The sequence below is a fragment of the Enhydra lutris genome, unplaced genomic scaffold (assembly GCF_002288905.1).
Source record: "Enhydra lutris kenyoni isolate GAN:26980312 unplaced genomic scaffold, ASM228890v2 scaffoldscaffold59, whole genome shotgun sequence".
Classification (NCBI taxonomy): Eukaryota; Metazoa; Chordata; class Mammalia; order Carnivora; family Mustelidae; genus Enhydra; species Enhydra lutris.
This window is the reverse complement of record NW_019154143.1, coordinates 6,720,262-6,743,557: the sequence shown is the minus strand read 5'-3', so window position 1 is coordinate 6,743,557 and position 23,296 is coordinate 6,720,262. Positions and strand designations below refer to the sequence as shown.

General features: G+C 43.8%; 1 protein-coding gene across 1 annotated transcript in view; it reads right to left on the bottom strand.

The window, feature by feature from the left end:
• Positions 1-6,871, bottom strand: part of LOC111158493 (transmembrane protein 178A) — a 50,761-nt gene extending 43,890 nt beyond the window's left edge. The window contains exon 1 of the mRNA XM_022520549.1: positions 6,472-6,871. Coding sequence (XP_022376257.1) covers positions 6,472-6,871 — 400 coding nt within the window. The remainder of the gene's footprint in view (positions 1-6,471) is intronic.
• Positions 6,872-23,296: the final 16,425 nt, after the last annotated feature.

Below are 23,296 nucleotides of genomic sequence, written 5' to 3'. Positions count from 1 at the left end.
CTTCAATGTTCCCACTCCCCCTGGGCTCCAGCTTAACATCTGGAGTCTCCCTTTCTCCCTCAATGGATCTTAACGTCCAGATGCTCCCCTAACAAAAGCTTATCGCCTACAGCAATCAAGAACACTTGCAATTACCAGTAGTCAGCCTGATGGGGTTTGAGGGCTCTTTTTGAGCACTGGAGAAGAAAAATCAGTAACTAAGGAAAGAAAAAAAAATCACAGCAAGTTGGATATAATTGGATGTGAACCTTTGCTATGACATAGCAAAAATTCTTCCTTTTTTTTCCCCTCAAAGCCATTGCTAAATGTTATCCATGAGACATGGTAGATACAAATGTCATTGATTCTGGCAATTCTGATCCCAAACCACTTAAAACCCCACCCACTTTTGTGTTTATAAATGACTTTTACAAGACAATTCCTATGTGCGGGTGGAAGGATTTAAGCAAGTGTCTTTTTTTGAGAGCAGAGTGGCAAGTAAGAATTTAATTTCTATTCAACATAACCTTCAGGAGTGTTAGCAATAGAATGTGTTGAATCATAAAGTACTACTCTTGGCTATGTTCAGCCTCAAAACACTTTGCAACAAAACCACAAGTCTAGTCATTAAGAGTTGTGTAGTATGAGCTGGCAGTTGGTTAATCAAAAAGGGCTCATTTAATACTGTGCCTGGTGTCAGAAAGGATACAGAAAATCAAATGTGTCTCTCTCTGCTGTGCAAGATGAATGTGTGTGACACAACAGTGCACCGGGAGGCCCCCCATAAAGTTCAGCTGAGGGACGAAAAATCCCTCCTTTTTGGCTCAGATGAGAACTTGGCTCTGCTAACGAGCAGTGAGAGAAGCCCTCTTCAAAGTGGAGTGAGCACACGCCAGGGGGTATACAAGCAATCTTTTGGAATGTAGGGTGAAAACAGTTCAACTTGTGTTGATATCTGTTACCACCCCACTTCCCAATTTGCTTTTGTCTGTATTCTATGATGCATACGTTCGTACGGTCCATAATTTAAAAATGAGTAAATATAAATTATAGAGAGTGAGGCTCAAAACCATTTCAGAGACCACTTGCTTTCCAAGTAAAAAAAGAAAATGAAAGTCTTAATGTTATCCCTAGCACCCCCAAAGCTGACGAATTCCTTTGCCAGCAGCATCTTCTGGTTCAAGACAAGATCTGAAAACTATATGTGAGCCAATGGGTCAGAGAGGAGAAACAGTGCTGGTCTCAACTGTCCTAGATCATCAGCTCTTGGGCGATAATTATTTTAACACAAATGATACTTTGGTCTACAAATGAGCTGAAGAAAAGCATCAATCTACTTCTGTGTCAGGTAGAACTTGGTGGGTCCTGTACAGACTATTAATTTCATGGAAAATAAGCAACAGGGGAAACAGATAAATCATTAGCAGAGTGAAGAGCAGATCCAATGAATTCCTACCAATTTTCCTACTTTCTTTCTCTTGCAGAGAACAAAATGACAAAGTATATGTGTCCCACTGTCTTTGATATCTCTGTTTATCTCATTAGATGAAAAATGCTTCTGAAACCACAAGGACATGTTTTATTTCAAGTTTCAAGAATTCAATCCCAAATGATTTATACAAGTTAACATTATGCATACAAAATTACCATCTTCACATTTCTGAAATTCTACCCCTTTAAATTTCATAAAAACAAAACCCTGCAACACTAATATTCCTTTTGTTTATTGCAGGCCATATGTAATATTAGGATTTGATTTACATCAACAAGGTACATATATTTGAAACGTAATGTTAATTGTTTTTAATGAAAATTTTTAATTAAAAAATTTTAGAAAATTTAAGTGAAGCCTAGTAAGAACAGTTGGAACTTTTGATACAATTTCAATGACTAATTCCCATTCAAAATTAATTTCTCCGAAGTTCTACATAATGGATTCACAAGTCTCATCAATGTTTATTTATTAAAATGAGTGTTTTCAGTAACCGAAAGTAGCATTATATAATGTTTTCAACTGAGTCTCCTTCCATCTGTCCTTCTATTTGAATGTTCATCCAGTAGTTTATTTTTTTTTTAAAGATTTTATTTATTTATTTGACAGAGAGAGATCACAAGCAGGCAGAGAGAGAGGAGAGGAAGCAGGCTCCCTGCTGAGAAGAGAGCCCGATGCGAAGAGAGCCCGATGCGGGGCTGGATACCAGGACCCTGAGATCATGACCTGAGCCAAAGGCAGCGGCTTAACCCACTGAGCCAGCCAGGCGCCCCATCATCCAGTAGTTTAAACAGAAGAGCTGTACTTGGAACAGAAGGGCCGGTGTCCCCCAAAGGGCAGAGTGCTCCATCACTCTGCACATCTCCTCCATCATTTGCCTACCAGTGCTAGCAGCCCTCCCCATGTCCTCCTCCCGTAACCTACTAAAGGTGGTTCCTACATTACTCACTAGAAACTCCACCACTTGATATGAACTCTATGAGGACAGACATTTGTATCCTCTACACCTAGAGCAATACCTGACACCCAATATTTATTTGTCGAGTGAATAAATCAGATGAATGAATGAATGAATGAATGAAGAACCTATCTGTAGGTTGCCTCTTCTCGTTTCCAGGGCTTCTTACGTAATCCACGCCGTGTCTCCTGCTCTACTGGTTTTCCCTGACTTTTACATGGACAGCTTTCTTTCAAACCTCTAACAGTCCCAGTGGCACAGAGGGGCCAGAGCTCTGAGCTCTAAGTCCATTCTCCCAAGTTCCTGCAACTCAGCTCTCTCAACTTTCAGGTCCTTCTGATTGCTCAGTGGGGGATGCCTTCATTTGTATACAGCACTCACTTTGACCAGGGCAGCAGCTTCCTTAGCATCAAAAGTTAGCTACAAGAAGGAACTATATGGAAGAATCATTTAGAATCAACTGACCAAGTCAAACACAAAAGAACCCCATGGGCCACATCTTCCTCATGACTTGGCATATAACAGGCTTTCAATGGGCATTTATTGCACTGGATAGTAAACTATGGGAATAGCGTGTGAACCTAATCTCACAAAAGACTTTGCAGGTTATCCCATAGGGCAAGAAAGTAAAAATGTGGACTGGCCAATGTAGTGTTAGGAAGAGGACTTGCAGCTAGAAAAACACCTGTAATCAAACCATGCTGCTGAATGGTTCTTTGTCAGTCTGGTAGAGTAGCACGGGGTTCTAGTCTTGGCTCTGAATGCATTTATGAATAGCTCTGCCACCATTCTAATCAAAGGTCCTACTCAGAGGTCCAGTCTAGACCTTCTAGGGTCACTCTGGGCTAGAAGTGAACTAGAATCATAATGAAGGGTGACGATTAGATTTTGGTAATTTTTCCCAAATACTTGTTCCGTCGAGATGGATGCTTTTCTGGCTCATGAGATTTCTCTTAAGTAGATTAAGAAGAGCTAGTCTGTACATTTCATTTCTAAACTAATTTTTCATTGTTTACATGGACTGTTTCTGTCTCTGCTACATCTCTCAGAAATACTCCTCTGGCCTCCAGTAACATGAGATTAAAATAATTCCAACTGTGAGAATGCTTTCCATATTACAAACTCACACTTTCTTCTCTGCAACTTTTACTCACCTCCAGGCTTTCCTTCTGAGTCCTATGAAGAACAGCTCATCTCTTTTTTTTCTCAAAAGCTCATTAAATACCCCAGGTGGTTCTGGGGTCCTTTCCCACCTCACCCCACTCTCCCATCTGAGGCTATTTTTCTTCTTTTCTGATGATTAAAATTGCTAAATGTTAAAACTCTTAAACAAGGTAATTCAGAGAAGAAAGTAAAAATAGACCATAAGACCCTATTTATCTAAATTTTTAAATTAGATGCGATGTCAACCGCTGGATACATATGACTCATTTAAGAAATTCATGCCACAGCCACTAACGTCCGATGCTGAAACAAAGGTAATGATCAAAATCAAATTATTCATGGAATTATAGAATTTTAAAGCTGTTCATTTTGCCTATTCATTTCATAGGTAATGAAATGGAGATCCAGAAGGGTTATGTAACTAGCCCAAGGTAGGCTAGTTGCAATGTTAAAAGTACTTGAAGCATTTCTGGCCATCTCCCAAACAACAAATTATGATCCTATCATGTAATGATATCTGTCATTCTCTCCAAACCCCTCATGTCGTAATAATGTCAGCTCATTAACTTCCCAGAAAGCTAAATTTACACTGTTATTATTACAACAATGTTAAATTTTAGAACTAGAATATTCCCCAAAGAAGAGTCAGCTTTCCTAATACCATAGACAAGAAAACTGAAGGCCACTGAGGTCTGATCACTTCCTGGAGGGTGCACTGCACTGAGCAGTAGAGCTAGCAATGGAGCCCGTGTCTTCTGGTTATAGCCTAGAACCCTTCGCTGTTCTGCACAAACGATTAGCTAAACACTACCAATACGACAAAGCTGATATTGTTTTAATCTAAAACACTGCACTCATGATGAAAAAAAGCCAATGAATTTAACTAGTATGGGAATCTTATGGAAGTGTTCGGCTGGACAAACATTTGCCAGAAAGACTATAGAAGAAGGGATTTTGAACAATAGGTGGGAGACTGATTCAATGACCTCTAAAGTCCCTTTACCTTTAAGATTATTTGATCCTGGACTACCCCAGAGCTGGGCATCTCAGCTAGCCAGGGCACTTCCAGAGGTGGGGAATGTGCAGTATCCTGTGGGGGTCCCTCTCCTGCTGTTGGGTTAGACTCTGCCCTGCTGTTTCAGGCATTCCTCTATATGCAATTTACATGCAATCAACTACTGTAGGCATAGAAAGAGTGTAAGGCAATGCAGCTCTGTCATTTCCAAAGACAGACTACACTGCTTAGCTTTCAAAATTGCCTTGCCTAAATGAGCATTCCATAACGGAGACTCCAAATCCAGCTTTTACAGTTTGTTCATGTACTATGCTACTATCAGAATTAATTATGCAGCATCTTCATGAGGTGAAATCAGATCTGGATGTGAGTTAGGAGAAGAAAGAAAAAGGTGCACTTCCCAAAGGAAGGTTACTGTATCTTATTCCCCCTAAAAGAGCTGGAGTCCTTCCATGCACAGACAGATTTCAGATGGCAGTCCCCAGCTGAGCTAGCCATGAGAAGGAGGAAGTTGACATGTATGAGAAATGAAGAATATGCCAACTAACAAGACTCTGAAGGCCAAAACATTATTAACCCCCTCCTTTCTACGTAACCCCATGCCACACTGCAATTCCACACCAGTCTGTTCATTGGCTTTGCTGAATGGCTACTAAATACTAAAATGCAGTGATTTTAGACTTTTTCTTTTTCTTGCAATAATGAGTCCAAGGAAAAGAAAAAAGCTCCCCCCCCCATTTCCAGAGAAAAAGAATTGATATTAAGAGTGGAGCTCTGAAAGTTAGAAGGAAACTTCACCAATGGAATTGTCACTTGAATATTTTTACATGAATGAGACTACCAAAAAAAAAAAAAAAATCAAACTTCTGATTAGCCACACATGGGAGCCAGGCATTGCATAGATTCCAGAAGAGCAAATTGATGCTCTACAACTCGGGACCAAAACCAAAACTACCACAAAAGCAACCTAACAAGGTATCACACCACAGAGATTCCATGCCAAATCCAGAGAGAAGCACTTCAAAGGGTTGGGAAGCTTCTCTCCTCCCCTCACCCCGGTGTGTCCAGACATTGAGGATGGAGTGTGGAGTCACCAGGAAGGTTGGGAAAAAGTAGATATCCTATCGGTGTTCAACTGCCTCGCCAATGAATTAATGCTATCTGAGGTCCAATCAACAGGAAACCCTGCACTTTGGGGTTGGGAAGAAGATCTTGGGCCTTCTTATCTTCTCTTTAGACTGCCAGGCTGGGATGGCCACACCAGTTCCATCTAACGCCAACATGAGCACAGTATAAGAAGAAGCCCCTTGCCGCCTCTTCTGAGGCTTGCACCACTTTTCTTCCAAAGGTATTTCTAAAAGGAAAGCACAACTTGAGAGGTGCCCAGCTGGGAAGGGTCTGGTCTTTTTTATTGTTACCTCCGTAGGGGAGCAGAGTCAAGAAAATCTACACCTGCATTCCAAGTCAGGCAGGTGTACAAAGACAGGGAAGGACGAGGGGAGAGGAAAGGAAGGAGGGAAACAGAGGCAAAGGAAGGAAAGAAGCAGATAAAGGGGGGGGGGGGAGCGCCTAAGGCACAGACTTGAGGGAAAGGGGAGGAGAGGGAGAGCAGGATGAGAAGGAAAGAAGAGAGTCATGGAAAGAAAGAAGAGCGAGAGAGGGAAGAAGGGAGGAAGGGGGTCGTCAAGAAAGGGAGAGATGAAAGAATGAGCCGGGAAGGATGAAAGAATGAGTCGGGGAGCGGAGCGCGGGGACGCGGCGGGGAGGTGGCCGCGGGAACCGGCGCGCCCCTGGGGAGCCGGGGGCTGCGCTCTCCGAGCGGGCGCCCAGGGGCGCAGGGCGCAGGGCGCACCCGCCGCTCACCTTTCAGGATGAGGGTGTCGATGTCCCGGTCGATGCCCAGGAAGTAGCACTTCCTCCAGAGGCCCGAGTAGGTGGCGAAGAGCGGCCGGCCGCACTCGGCGTCCAGCCCGCCAAGCCCCAGCAGCGAGCGCCAGGACTCGGGGTCGGCGCGCCCCGGGCCCCCCGGGAGCAGCCGGCGCCCCAGCGGGGGCGAGTCCCGCAGCGGCAGGTGCGACAGCGGCATCAGGCGGTTCTTCTGGTCCGGGGGGTCGGCGCCCGCGCGGCTGCGCTCGCAGCTCTCCTTGTGGCGCCGGGGGTCGGTCTCGTACCAGTGGTCGGTGAAGATGGCCGTGACGAGCAGCCCCAGGGAGCAGAGGCTGAGGCCGAGGCTGAGCGCCGTGACGAGCGCCCGCGGCTCCATGGCTTCCCGCCCCGCCGCAGCCGCCGGTGGGCTCGCGCGCCGCCGCCAGACACAATGCACTTGGCCTCGGCTCTCCTCCGCGCTCCCTCCCGCGTTCCCCCACCTGCCCCCCACCTCCCTCCCGCGGCCTCCCCGCCCTCGGCTCCCGGCCCAGCTCGCTCCCGGTCCCCCTCCCCGGCACGGCTCCGACTGCCCTCCCGGCCCCCCGGCTCCCCGCCGCCCCTCCGCCCCCTGCGCCTCTCGCACTTTCTAGCCCTCCGCCTCCTCCCCAGCCCCTCGCCCGCCTCTCGGCGCCCCCCCACCCGCTCGGTCCCCTCGCCTCCTCTCCACCTCCCGAGTCTGCCGTCCGCCCTTCTCTCCAGCGATCCCCCTTCCCTTTTAAACCCTCCCTGCCGCCCTCACTTTTCTCTCCTATCCTCCTCTCTCCCCTAACCCTGTCCCCACTTCCCCCTACTTTTCTTCAACTCTTCCTCTCTCTTTTCCCCACTCGTTTTGTCTCGCTGTTTGCGGACTCCGCGTCCCTTTATAGCCCTGCCCTGGACTCGAAGCTTCTCTCCACCTACCCCTGAGCAGACTGCCTCGCGTCCTCTCCCCTCCAACGACCTTAAAAGACATCCACCGACAGCAGACTCGGGCTTGTCACTTGTCCAAGTTGATTTTGATCAGTGTCCCGTTTTGTAACCAGAAGCAAATCCCATCCAGATCGGGCTGCGTGGTAAAATTTAACTCTTTGGAATCGTGGTCTGGAGCCGAAGACCCTTTCTCTTGACGCCTGAAGGATGCAGCCTCTTAGACCTCTTAGACCCCTTGGCAGCTCTCCGGCGGTGCTCTCTGCCTCTCCCTTGCCCACTGCCACCTCTAAGCGTTCTCTTTCCTCCAGCCTCTCTTCTGGAGGGAAGGGGGAAAAAAAAAAAAAAAAAAAAAAAGGCACCGAGTGTCACTGAAGCGTTAGAGCGATGGCCAGGGATTTTCTCCCACTTCCCTTCAGCCTGCTCTGAGACTGAGTTCTTTTTTGTTTGACCACCTCCATCTCCGGGCAGAGTGATGGCCTCCTGGAATTTCTAGAAGAGCATGGGATCAATAAACCCTTGCAATGGCACCTGCTCTGTGAGGTGATTATTGCATTTGAATAAAGAAAGCCCCCGGTAATAAATCAAAGTAATGATTTTCTCCCGTGCAAGTTTCTGGCATGGAATGGGAGAAAGCAATGCTACACTATAAAGTCCCCATCTCAGCTCCCTTCTGTTCTTTCAGGGCGCCCGTGCAGTCCATAGATGTTAATTAGGAGACTGACAGATTCACATTCACTAAAATGAGGAAATGTTAGAACCCAGGGTTACTGGAAGATTCAGCCACTTATTCTGTGTAGTCTTACAACAGAGGTGCAAAACGCTTGTGCCACTTAATGCCCTTGGGGCCATGTCAGGGACAGAGAACCATGCTGCAGGAGCCCAGGATGCCAATCCTTGTGTTCTTATGCTATAAAATATTAACGATCAAGAGATTATGAGGCATTCATTAGATGCTAAATGTCATTACTCCATGATTTAATGGGACTTATTAATTAGTGCCCCACATCAATTGGTATTAATGGGATTTATATACTTCCTCTGGAATGACATCTGTAAAGGTGGAATGAGAATCTTGCTGGGATTTATTTTCATTGCTGTTTGTGCTCGGCATCTTCAGAGCATGTATTTCCGCTGAAGGTTGTAGACCTCTTCTGAGCTGTTTAGTTCACAGATAGGTCACCTAAGCAAATCCTTCCGTCGTATCGGACCCCTGTGCCCCTATCTGCTGACCTGACAGTGTGAATTATTGCTTGGGTTTTCTCACAGCTTCAGCAAGATCTATGGGGAGCTCTGGTCTAATTAAGGAAGACAAAGAATTATAATTTTAGTGTTTCTCTCACCTATAAGCTTTTCCTTAACAGGAAACGCTAAGCTCATCAAAGGAGTCTTATCTGGATTTACACCAAAATGACGAGACTTAGAAGCCTTCTTTTATTTATACGCTGTAATGTGTGTAAAACCCCAGATCTTTACGGATATGCAGAGAGAAATACCTTTAACTGTAAGCCTACAGTTGACATCTGAAATTCACTCAAGTTGTCATGTGTCCTGCTATTTAAAAACAAAACAAAAAAATGCCTCTTGAAAGGAGGTGATTACAGACCTTGCAAGCCTCAAGGGCGATTGAACCTTTGGCAAGCCCTCACCCCATTTTCATACACCAATACCCTACAAGACGTAAACAGCCTGCCACATTTCAGAGCCCCTCGATTATCTTCACACAATAACCCTGTCCCCAGCAGAAGTGGACGGAGGGAAACCTCTTTTTCAGGCACTTTTGTTTAACTTTAAAGAGCATAATTCTGCTTTATTTTCCTAGCCACAACTCTTTGATCCTACCCTTCTTAGAGAATAGCATTATTTTTGAAGCTCATTCATGGCTCTAAGACCGGCCTCAGCATATAATCCAAAGGTTACTGTATGATGGATTACCCTTGATAGTATTTCATAAAAAAAGTGTCACGCATTACAAATATGGGCCAGCAGCATGTAATGAGAGCACCGCCTCTGCTGGTGCAGTATCAACAGCCTCAGCGGGGATAGGACACATGATACGCACACAGGCTTTGCTAAAGCAACTGCACGGTGCACCATCCGTGTCCTTAAAACTTCTCTTTTGGATATTTCACACTACCAAGTGTCACCCACTAACCCCCACTCTGTTACAGGAGTGGGGTTACAAAGATGAATGGATAGTTCCCATCTTCAAGATGCTCCCAGTCTAGTGGCCAGAGATGGTCCCATCAACTGCTCCATGTGCTGGAGCAGAAACGACAACGAAGTGTTGTGGGAACGAGGACAAGGAAAAAACTTCCTGCCCGGGGAGGCAGGCAGGCTATTAGAGGTTTCCGAGTTAGCGCCAAAGAATGAGGTAAATTTCACCAAGAGGATTAGATCAGAGATATTGGCATGACAGTCAGAACAGACTGCTTTGATTTGTATATCTACTTCACAAGCCCAGAGGCTTTCCTATTTGGGGCCACCGTAAAATAAGAACTTTTTTCTACATTTTCAAATGGTAAAGCTGACAGGTTCTAATGCCTGACGACAAGCTAAATGCTTGTAGGTGACTGGAAGCAGAAGCAGAAGCCAGAATACAGTCAGCGGATGAGGGCACTTAGCCGGGCAGAGACTCAGAATGATAGGAGACCAGATACCCCGCCAGAGCTGTGCGGCAAGTCTCGGTGGTGGCTATGCTGTGACCGCGCTGGTTCTTTGCCTGTCTTCAATTTCCGCTTTGTTGTCCCCAGGTCTGATCTCTCCCACGCGTCCCCCAGAGAACCACAGTGTCCAAAAATGACAGGGTAGAGCCAGGGACAGTGCTGTGTCTCACTGCCTTACTGAATTCCGCATGTCCAAAAGCAAACCCTTCTATCTCCCTGTGTCCAGCTGCTCCTCCCCGCTTCTCCTTCCTTGGTGTTGACAAATCATTCAAGTTACTCCAACTCAGTATTTTAGAATTATCTATCACCTTCACAAAAATCATAGGGATTTTTCCTTGGAAATGCCTTTCATAGCCAATCCTTCCTCTACATTCTATCACTTGCCATCACGATGTCTCCATCACTTTACAAGTGACTATCATTACAGCCTCCTCCTTGGCCCCCACGGTTCCGGGAGCAGCCCTGCCTGCCGTTATCCTGGATACTGTCGCCAAATGCCTTTTTCTCAAATATTACTTTGATTATGTCATCCTTCAGCTTCCAACTCTCCTTTCTAAGTTGGAGAGAATCATCCGCTATATAACTCCGGAATCCTTCTTTATTCCCATAACATTTAAACTTCCCAACTGACATGTCGGCCATGTTTAAATATTTAGAAAACAAAATGTTTTTGTCTTCTGCAAACACACTTATCATAATATCTAGGTGCTTTGTGACATTCATTGTATTTCTCTTGGCAGTCAGGAAGTTCTTAAATAAATATTTCCTTATAAAATGTCTGTGTGTGGGCACCTGGGCCACTCAGTTGGTTAAGCCACTGCCTTCAGCTCAGGTCGTGATCCCAGAGTCCTGGGATGGAGGCCCGCATCAGGCTCCAGCTCCACGGGGAGTCTGCTTCTCCCTCTGACCTCCTCTATCATGCTCTCTCTCTCAAATAAATAAATAAAATCTTTAAAAAAATGTCTGTGTGTGTGTGCACATGTATGTGTGTGTATGCACACACACACAGATCTCCAATCATCACAGAACTATGGCAATGATTTATTGACATATCTATACTAAGCTACCCATGCTAACCATGAATATTTTTTTTGCTCCAATGCTGAGACCAAAAGCAATATCTTCCCTCATTTCAAACATTTAGATTCCACAGGATTTAGACAATGCCATTTCACCAAAACCACACTCTGGCTTTCATAACAAATGGGAATTTATATATATATATATATATATATATATATATATAATGTCACACATTTTTTAGCCTTTAACATAAGGATGGTGTCAATTATGCTGTTAATCTACAATATGTCATTTCTACCAATAACTGAGGTTGAAGTCACCACCCTACATTGTTTCCGTGAAACAATTTCATTTTCATTCAAAAACATATATATAGTACCTCCCAAGTGAGTTATTGCTCTAGGTCCCACTGGTTTATGCAGAGATGAAAAACACCACAGACTGTACCCTCAAGGAACACTGGGTCAGTGGAGAAGAGAGATGGAGACCAAGAGGCTACAAGGAAGGACTGCCTGGGATGAGAGCCATCACAGAAGTTCACACAGGAAAATCTAGTAATGAGGGATTCATTTCCGTTGGGAAGAATATAGGTAAGCCAAGTAGAATAGATGCTTTCTCAGTTGGGCCTTGGAGGAGAAGGGAGATTTTCTGTATGTGTGTCAACTCAGTCCAGGGCAAAGCCAAAAGTAAATTTTAGAAGCAGTGCCTACCACAGTACTCCTCTCTACCCCACGTATGTGGTTAAGTCATCTTGGCAGTGCCATTTTGTCACTAACTCGAAGCCTGGAACCATAAAATACCACAAAACCCCCAAAATAGATGGTGCCTGATAAGTTTCTCATTTCAGTGACACACCACAGAATGTCACCATTCTTTTTCACATTTCTGGATTAAGCTGTTTCCTTTTTGGAGCCTTTAAACACATATGGTGGGGAAAACGCGCGCGCGCACACACACACATTCAAAGAAACCCATAACCATGTTAAATCCCACTCGGAGTGGGATGTTTTAGCAGATGGTGGCTTATTAATTGCCATACGTAGCTGTATTCCCCGCCTTATCTGTGTGTGTGGATACTGGGTTTTGAAGTTGAGGTCTCATGCAGCTCATTTAGGCCATGTTTGACAACCAGCAGAGACTTGGATACAGCTAAGATACTCAGTCTCTCCAGTTCATAGCAGCCTGAGCCGCTGCCCACATGAGCAAAAGAGCTAGTGTTTCCAGTGTCTCCCCTTTTCCTTACCCTTGAATGTCCTCTTTCAGCTGGGTCTGCTCTAAGACACCAGGACCTGGGAACCACACAGAGGTGCTGGGGTCAGACCACCTGTAAATTCCAGATGGCTACTTCCTACCTGCTCACTCTTAGCCAGTTACCTAACCTCCCCAAATCACCTAAGTTTGGAAAAACAGGGATATCAATACCTACTCCACAGGATTCATGATGACCACATGTTAAATATGTTTCCTCCCAACCCCCACTCCCTTTCTCTTCCCTACTCCATTCATGTAAACATATAAACATGCTTCAGAAAACCCATGGCCTAATTATATTAAGCTCATATTATTTATATGTCATAAATACAAATGGCTGACTATATTATTAATGATGTGATTTTTTTTTTAATATTGCTTCTATTATTCTTGTAGGAGAGACAATCTATTGTTCTCATTTGTTCAGTTAACATTATTGAGCACCTATGAGCCAGGGAGAGAACATTCCAGGTAGAGGGAACAGCCAGTGCAAAGGTCCTGAGGCATGAAAGAGCTTTGTACTACTGAGGAACTGAAGAGAGACCACTGCAACTAGAGAGTAGGGAGTGAGGCCACGAGTGGTATAAGGCTCAGTTGCAGGGTTAGTCAGGGGCCAGATCGTATGTGGTCTTGAAGGCCATGCTATGGAGTTTGGACTTCAGACAAAAGAAAACCTTGGAAGAGTTCTAAGCAGGGAGGAGCATGAGTTAATTCACGTTTTAAATGTCAGAAGACTATGTGAAAAATGAATTGGCTCTGGGTGTGGCAGACGCAAAAGCAGGGAAACCAGTCAAGAGTCTTATTACAACAGTCTAGACACGGCATATTGTTAGTAGCTTAGACTAAAGAGACAGCAACATTAACAGAGAAGTGCGTGGAGGTCGATGTCACAGAATTACTATTAGTCCAGAGGAGGGAGGGAAGAAATCAAGAACCATGCCTCCATTTCTGGTCTGTTTGAACTGTGGTATCATGTATGGAATGTCAGGCGTACTTGGGGAGAAGTAAAAATTCTGTTTTGGACTTGTTAGGTGTGAGATGCCATTTAGAAATCTCAGCTGGCTCTATGAGCCTGAGAGGAAGGGAAGGACTCTGGAATGAAGATTTAGATTTTAGAGATGTCAGCATATAAGTGTTATATGTATGTTGATATTTAAATGCTCAGGACTGAATAAGACAGCTTAGGGGGAAGTGTAGCTCGAGGAACAGAGAGATTCAGGTCAAGACCTCCTTGTAGGCACTTAAACATCAAGACCATGCATGTCCCCCCAGCCAAGGCAGGGCAGTCCAGTAATGGTGACGCATAGAGAGACAACAGAGTCTGGGATGTGGAGTCAGCCAGACTTGGGCTCAAACTCTAGCATGTTGGGGTTTTGTTTGTCTGTTTCTTTTGTCTTTTGTTTCTTTGTGGGGAAGAGGGATTTACATCGCCTCTCCAAACCTCTGTTTCCTCATCTGTGCAATGGGGATCCAAGAAATAAGTATTCTTCTTAGGGTTGCTATAGGAATCAAATCCACAGTGAATACAAAACACTTAGCGACATAGCCTAAAGCCTGACCTATAGGAAATGCTCCAGAGTTGAAGGGTAACTCTTGTCATTTATCATCTCCAACAATAATATTTGGTTACTGCTCCCATTTGCAAACCATAATCCCAGTTACAGTACAGACCATCACTCTCCCAAGGACTGTGCCTAATGAAAAGCCCAGAGACCTACCATAAGGCCCTGAAAAACATAAATCGCCTATAGTGTTGGTAGAATGATGGGCACTCAAAAGTGCGAGGAACCATTATGCTCTTTCAATAGGCTCTTCTGTTATGAGCCCATAAAGGAGGTTTAATGCTATTTTGTGAATAGCCAAAATAAGCTGCAGGAGTACAATAAGGTATCTCCATTTCTCAAGGTCTTTAAATGGGCTGGATAGAAATGCCTCTCTAGAAATCACTGCCCATAACTGCTGCATTGTATGGGTACCAATCATGTTAGGAGAATGCAGGGCGTGCCTGGACCTGCCCCTCCCTCAGCAGGGGGGCCGAGGAAACCCAGAGAGGGGAGAGGACACTAAGCCAGCAGGGGATAGCATCTAGAGGAGAGAAGTAAAAGAGACAGACTCCTTAGAAGGCCCGGGAGAAAAGAGCAAAGACTCGAGAAGGACTCGAGACATAGCCAAGAAGCAGCTGCTAGAAGTCAGAAGGAAGTTCTCTACCTATGATGAGAAATCCAAGCTTGGCTCACACGAGCTAGGTCAGCATTCCAGATTCAGACTCTCAAGACCAGGAGATAAGGACTGAGTCAGATGTGCCTGAAAAGGGTGAATTCAACACGGGTCTGCAGGCAGCTGCCACCATCTCAGAGAGCTCACCATCCTGGACAACTCCTTTCTTACCTTCAATCTTGATTTGGATAACCCTCTTGAAATAGTTATTTGGGTCCAAGTAATTGTTAGCCAGAACACGACTAGCTGTCAGGAAGGAGATCCTCTGGAGAACATGTAACAATATGCTATATGCTTTAGGGTTGTCAGCATGCCAAGGATTTCATCCAACACAGTGGAGTGTAATCATCTGATGTGCATGGTGCTTGGAGAACCATCCCATGCTTTTGGAAGGAGTAACCAGGTCGGCATGACTTGGCTCACACCTCCCCACAGCTGCACCTGAGCCCCTGTAATGAATGGGTGCCACGTGGAGCTGAGAGTCATTTGAGTGGAGAAGCAAATGAAACCTTGAGGACAAATTACCATCTCACCTCTGACTGCTGGTCTGGAGAGGTAGGACCTTGTCAGGGTCAGATTTATGAGGCTGATTAAAAAAGAGAGAGAGGAAACGCACCAATGGCCAAAAAGGATTCCAAGTAGGTAGCTTTGATGTATGAGTTCCATCTGCCTAATTTATCTGGTGTCTACAATCTGTATGTGATCAAGAGCCTTGGACTGTGTGAGTGGCAAGTCAGGGAAGGGGGGTGGCAGTAGGGGAGATGTGTCTTAGTGTTTTCCCTCCAGGTTACCATGTGCCCTTGTGAATCCTGCTAAGACAAAAACACACCAGAAAGGGATTCTCTCCTAAGCATTCCAATTTTTAGCTAAAAAAAACAAAAAAAACAAAAAAAAACAAAAAAACCTCTGAAGTTTTTTAAAACATTGAAGCTTAATCCCAATTTCAAGCAGTTGCTTTCTGGATATTGAGGGAAATTCTTTCATTTCTCAAGTTCCTTTACTGTCTGATTTTTTTTTTTTTTTGGACCTGAATTTTGTGGGGAGAGTTTTCATTACTTACTTTTCCCACTCTCACTCAGCACTCTACCCTTTTCCATTTCACATCAGCCTCTTTAGCCAAGAAGCTCAGGTTCTTTGTGTCAATAAAACGGAACTTAAAATGGCTCTCACGGCGAAATTGTTGACTGAATTTGTACAGCACCCTTTTAAATGTTATATTTGGTAGCAATGACAGCAAACTAGATATGGAATCTGGAAAGGGGGAGATCAACCCAGTATATAGCCAGGATCAGACCAAAGGCTGTCTGAGGTTCCTGGCAATTCAAAGGAAGCTTGGAGAAGAGGAGCTATAGAAATTGCTATCAAGAAGCAGTGGAAAAAGAGGCAACAATAGCAAATAGTACACAATCAAGAAATGTTACCTATGTACTACTATTCTATAAATCTATATAGTAAAAGCTGCACAAAATGAGCAACATACCAAGAAGTAGGCACGGGTCAGAGCAGGTTGGAACAATAATTCCCAAGCCTGGGTCAGTGTGGGTTTGGGTGCTTAAATTTGGATGGCTCATGCTTAGGAGAACGGCCATTTCCACGATTCCCCTGATTTTCTTGCCTACTACTACTTTTTTTTTTTTTAAGATTTTATTTATTTATTTATTTTAGAGGTGGAGGAGGGGCAGAGGAAGAGAGAGATTCTCAAGCAGATTCCATGCTGAGCACAGAGCTGACTTGCAGCTCAATCTCAAGACCCTGAGATCATGACCTGAGCCTAAATCAAGAGGTCAGACATTTAACCAGTTATGCCACCCAGGTATCCCTAAAGATAGAAATTTGGGAGCCAACAAGATCCACATACCAATGGCATGTTAAACCATGAGATTGGATGGTGTCACCCAAAGAGGGAATGTGGATAGAAAAGAGAAAAGGGCCGAGGATTGAGACAGGGAAAACTGCTACAAGTTGGGGTCTAGGAGGTGAGTCGGAGCCAGCAAAAGAGACTGAAGGGAGTAACCAGAGAGATAGGAGAGTGTGGCATCCTGGAAGCCAAGTGAAGAAAGTTTCAAATAGGGGACAGTCATCAAATTCTCAAAGCTTCTGACTGGTTAAGCAAGATGAGAAAAGAGAATTGAGCATTGGATTTAGCAAAATGGAGGCCTTTGGTGACCTTAATAATAGCATTTTCAGCGGACTGTTGGGTACGTAAACTTCACTGGAATGCATTCAAGAGGGAATGGGAAGAGAGAGGTTGGGGCAGTGGATATAGATCACTTTTCCAAGGAATTTTGCCATGAAATGAAGGAGAAAAAAATGGATACTGGGAGAGTTTAAAGTGAGATTGAGAGAGGGTTTGTTTTATCGACGATGAAAAGATAACAGCCTATTTGCCTGCTGATGGGATTGATCCAAGAGAGATGGAGAAATTGATACAAAAAAAAAAAAAAAGAAGAAGAAGAAGAACAGAACTGCTGGAGCAAAGTCAGTGAATGGCCAAGAGTAGGTGAGTGGAGAGGCTGTCTTAGGTAGGTGAATGCAGAGTTCATCCCTAGTAACAGTGAAAGGAATTGAGGACATGATGACAGTTGCAGGAAGATGGGTGGGTGGATGATTGGACCTTATGGAAGTTCTCTGCTGATCTATATTATGCTCAGAAAATGTTAATGTGTTCAGAGGAAGGAGAAATCTTATAAATAGAGATGGCCAAAGAAGTACTGATGAGGAAATTGGGACTTGAGCTTTGAAAGATCTATGGGAGTAAATTGGTAGAGAGGAAGAGAATATTTTCAGGGATGGAAAACCACGTGCACCCAGATATAGTGACAAACAAGGTTATGTTTCTGGGACAGTGAGCATCCTGGTCCTGCTAAAATGGAAAGATTGTGATGAAAAGTTTAGGATAAATTTGGAAATATTGATTAGATTCAGACTGTAGAGGCTTTAAACAACATTAAGATCTTAGGCAATGAAGAAAAGAAGAATGATTGATGGAGGAAGGGAGATTAGGAATTAACTCTAGCACTGGCAGTGAAGTCAATGGTGGTGAGAGTCAGGATGGTGGCATTGGACACAAAGGATGAGATGCCAGAAATATTATGAATGAAAATGGTAAATAGGTCAACCAAAGCGAAAAAAAGAGACACAAATCCTGGAGATTCAAGCCAAGATGATTAGGACAACGATGGATCTGTTGCTAAAACAAATAAACAACATTTAAATTAGTAAGTAGGTAAATAAATCAGGAGGGAGAATGGATTTGAAGGCTTAAGCTCTGGCCATTTGGGTTTGAGAAGACAGAAGGACATCTGTATGGAACTGTCCACTGGCTAACTAGACAAGTAGATTTCTCAGGTATCCACGTAGAGGTGACTATGCTGAGAAATCTGGTGGCCGGGGAGAGGGTACATGTAGAAAAGGAAAGCGGGGGCCGTATCTGGAGGCCAGTGAGAGGCGGAGGACAAGGAACCAGGTTCTGGCAGCCTGCTGTGAATGAGTCAGGAGAGCCACACAAGCCAAGGGCAGTGAGTTTCAAAAAGTCCTGGCCTATGGTTAAAGAATTGCAGGCACATCCAGCAGTCAGTAGAGGGAGAGAAAGGGTCTCAGTGGCATGATCCCTGGAGCTTTCAATGGGTCAGTGTCAAAAGAGAGGTTAAGAAAGGAATAAAATTTCCAGGTGAAGTTGAAAAAGTTGACAGGGAAGAAAGGTAACACAAGTTGAATAATTTTTGTAGAACTTTGGCAGTCAAAGGAGGGAGAAGAATCATTCTATAACTAGAGGCCAGAAAGATTAAAGTCTTTGAAGACAGAGAAAGGTCACGTTTGTATGAAGAAAAGACATGGAGAAGGAGAGACCAAAGTTACCTCTAAGATGGAAATTAAAGAGATAATTTGAATAAAGAAAAAGTATGATATCACTAATATTATTATTATTGCTTGCATTTTAATAAAATTTCATTTGTCACAGACTGATTTGATGTCAAATAGGGAATTAAAAAAAAATAAATCTATGAATATCTCATTAGACCTGAGGGAGACAAAAAAAGGTAGGTCCAAAGGTAGAAGTTTCCTTTTTCTACCACAACTTTGTGGTTGTGGTAGGACAGAATAATTCCTCTCCTGCTTTTGAACCTAGGAATGTGTTCCCTTACATGCCAAAAGGGACTTTGCAGATGTGATTAAGGATCTTGAAATAGGGATATTATCCTGGATTTTCAAAGTGAGAGCAATCTAATCACCTGCATTCTTAAAACCAGAGAGAGAGAGAGGTATACAATGAGAGCAGGGTTAGAGAAATGTATCATTGCTGGCTTTGAACACAGAGGAAGTCGACCACAAGCCAAAGAACGCAGAAGTCTCTGGAAGCTGAAAAAGGCAAGGAACAGATTCTCCCCTAGAGCTTTTAGAAAGGAACTTAGCCCTGCCAGTGCCTTGGCTTTAGCCTGGCAAGACTAATTCTGAATGTCTGACCTACAGAACTGTAAGAAAATAAATTGTCTTGTTTTAAGTCCTTAAGATGGTGGTAACTTGTTATAGCAGCAACTGGAAACTAATACAGTTTTCAGACAGGTAGCCTATAACTCACCACTACTTCCCCTCTTCCTTTACCCTGTTCCCTCTTTGGTCATTCTCCAAGGATCTACTGAATTCCAAAGAGAAGGTAATTGAAATTCCTGACAGCTGGAGATGGCATGTCTGAGCCAATCCCTCTGAGCTCCAGGCAGCCATTTTCTTCAGGCATGTACTTAGGTGGAGCACTCCTTCCCCCACCCAAGGTGCTGGTATAGCTGCCATCCAGGAATAGGAGAGGTTTGACAGTAAAGGTAGCAGATGCTCCAGAAAGGAACAGAGAAACCTGAGTGCAAACGATTGTCTGTTACCATCACATCCAGTGGGTTCTTCAGATATGCGTAGACCCATGAGCAGTTTCTGGTCTCAAACAGCCGGGAAGATCCTTTCAGCTTTCTGTTGACCTCAATCATAATGGATATCCACTGGGTGTTTAACAAATTGAAGCATATGTAACTATTGCCCCAATTACCTAAACCCAAGTTATCCAGGCCCTAGCAGTTGCATCTGGACTCTAAATATTGACTCCGAAAAAGGACCCAAGTTTCTTGAGAGTGACTCTAAAGGCAGGTATATACTGGGTGAGTAGTATTGATTCCGAGGAGGAATTTACTACACAGCAGGAAGGAAAGACATCAAGGGTAACCATTAGAAATAAAAGGAGCTAAACTAATAAATCCAAGGGAATGTGGACAGATCGTGAATATTTTACGGAGAAACAGCCCAAAACAAAAAACAAAATAGGAAAGAGTTTTGTAGGGTGACAGCTGTTAAGAACACTGATTGTGGTGAGCATTTCCTAATGTTTGCAACTGTAGAATCGCTATGTTGTACACCTGAAATAAAATTCTGTATGCCTACTATACTTCAAGAAAAAAGAATCAAACCTTTAAAAAAAAAAGCTATCATGACAATAAGGATAATAGGAAGGAGAAACCAAAGACTGTTAATATTCTTAACACTATAAAAGTTGAAAGGTGTCAAGAACACAGTTGGGCTACATGTGTCTAATTGGCACCATCTGGGGAGGAGATCTGAGTAGGGGGTTGGAGGAAGGGTGTGTTGAAGCCATAAATGAGATAATGAAAGAAAGAAATTAGTTACGAGTCTATAGGATTGACCTGCACCCTTCCAGCAGAGAGCGCTCCTGGCCCAGAGACCTGTTTCCTCTCTGGCTGAACCAGCAAATGGGCATAGGTATTTAAAAAAAAAAAAAAAAAAAAGGTGTTTGTATATAAACATTGTCTTGCTAGTCTTACGTGGAAGAAAATCCTCAATACATAGGCCAAGAAGCACTTTGACCCCCTCGTACTCTGTGACTTAACCTGCCTCACCAGTGTTCCAGAGGGTATGCCCACCCAGGTGGGTAAATCAAAGAGAATAGAGTCAGTGGCACTAACCATTCATTGTAAAAACAAAACCAATGTTCAATAATGTATGTGGGCTCATTTTCGATGTAGGCTTGCTTCAGGGTACCACAGGTTACAGCAAACAAATCCATTGATCCTGATAATGTCTTTACCTAAGTCATTCCTAAAAAAATGGATGATGTGTGCTTATTTGTACATTTTTCAGGAATCTTTTCTCTCTAACTAGAGAAGGGGAGGGGCAGGCGTTCGTGGGTAGAGGGGCAATAATATGATAAATCTTTTGCAACTTTAAGATGCATTTTTGTTGACATTCCATGGTAATTAATATTAAGGTTTATATTTTAGCTTCCGGGTACCTTGTTAAAAGGTAGATAGTGAGAGGTGTGCGTATCTATATCAACTTGCATACACCCACACACATTTATAAACATATAGCTCCTCTCAACTTGACAAGTGAGTTAATATACATGTGTATGTATATTAACATGTGTAATATACATGTTACATGTGTAATATACATGTATATGTATGTATATTAATATACATGTGTATGTATAATGGGCCGGGGAGAGGGACCAGAAGCTCCCACCACTAAGAACCCACCGCCACCTGGTAATTGTATACCTTAATTGCAGGAAAACTGAAAAAACAAGCTAGCTCACATGACAAAGTAATCTAGTGGTCTTGGGAGGAAAAAAACATATGAGTAAGCCTTCCCAAATAAATAAATAAATAAGCCTTGCCCATACTTATTAATGCCAAATCAGGGATCGGCAATAGAATAGTCATATGTTAGTACACATTATACGGAGTGATAGGTTATAGATCCAATTTTATCAGCACTCTTGTTTGACAATTCTTTGCTTCTTTTTTTTTAGAAAGAGAGAGAGAAAGCACACAAGCAGGCAGAGAGGCAGGCAGAGGCAGAGAGAGAGGCAGACTCCCCGCCGAGCAAGGAGCAAGATGAGGGACTCGATCCCAGGACCCCGGGACCATGGCCCGAGCCAAAGGCAGCGGCTCAACCCACTGAGCCACCCAGGCGTCCCTCTTCGCTTCTTTTTGAGGCTAACTTAATTTATGTCTTTTTATTCCAATGCTTTGACCGCAGGGGCTTTGTTGACCCTGAAGAGATGACCCCTCTCAGGGCTAACCAGTTCCTGGAGGGTAAAAACCTCAGCTGGCTTTCATAGGCAGACCACCAATCCAGAGCCACACCTAAACCACCTCCTTTCCTGGGGTTCCACATGCTGAGCCACTGTCTCCTGACCTAATCACCCCAGAGCAAGGTACCCAGCAAGTAGAGACACCCCGCTCTACCCCAGAACTCACCGGAATTATTCCAACTAGCCAATCCTAAGCCTCTTTACCCTGCCTCACCTGTTTCTTCCTGTAGAGACCATAATAAAAGCTGTGTTTTCCCCTCGTGCCCTCTGCCTCCTGGCTGACCCTGGTGCTTCCCTGTGTCACTTCCCCCCCTCCCCCTCCATGGCATGGCATGGCTTAGCTCTGACTCCTGGGAACCTTCAGAAACAAATTACTTTCTCAGTGGCAGTCATCTCTTCATCTATTGGCCTCCCCATGCTCAAATAAAAACAAAATCTGCATCTCAAAATACAGCCCTATGAAAAAAACAAACAGGCAAGCAAAAGGACACAGCCCTCTGGGTGTAGGCTCATGAAAACTGTGTTAATTAGTAAGAGATGAGGATTCGGGTGTTTGAGAGGACTAATAAGACTAAGGTGATAGTTCAGTCATAAGAAAAGTCCATTCTTTTACTCCAACCTAAATTTGCCAAATAGTCACATTGCAAATTCAGTTATTTAGCAAATATTTATTTAGATCTACAGTGTATAAACTAGATCTGTACAAAACCATCTCTCTAGGGGCGCCTGGGCAGCAAAGTACAGAGAGCGTCTGACTCTGGATTTCGGCTCAGGTCAGGATCTCAGGGTCTTGAGATCCATCTCAGACCTCTGAGCCCTGTGTGGGGCTCCAGGCTCAGTGGGGAGTCTGCTTCTCTCCCTCTGTTCTCCCCCGACCCCATCAGGCTAGTTCTCTCACTCTCTCTCTCTCTAAAATAAATAAATCTTAAAAAAAAAACAAAAACCTCTCTACTCTTATTTAGGTGGAACCCTTATGTAAGCTGCTGTAATTCCCAAGATCAGGAGAGAATAATTCATCTCTGGTGGGCCAGGACCACCTGAATCAGTAGAGATGCTCACTGTGCAGGTGCATCATGATTTCCCATCTGTGACACCTGGCAAGGAGGGCCACAGCAGAGATAATAGGACCATATGACCTTGGGTTCCTTCCAATGAAGCTGTAATAATTCGTCCTTTAAATCTCTTTACAAATACCTAGATTTTTACTCACACCTAAGTATGCTAATAGAGGGCATGTCTGCCATGTCTTTATAACACAATTATATTTGAACGTATCCATGGAGTCGTCCAAAACTAATTGAGGGTGGAGGGTAGAAGTGTTTACTTGGTTTCATTTAAATTATTGTATTCTCTTAGAAAACTTCCCCAACTTGATTTTATAGTTGAGAAGACTGAGACCTAGAAAAATAGTGATTTATCTAAAATTAATGGCTAACTGGGGATAGAATCACTATCTGACTTCTACTACAATTGTACTCGAACTTGTGTGATTTAGAGCACATCAACTTTCCTAAACCTCAACTACTCTTTCTGCAAATATGGATAATAGTATCTCTTCCCAGCTTCGTTGCATTATTCAAGATGTGAAAAGTGCTTTGTAAAC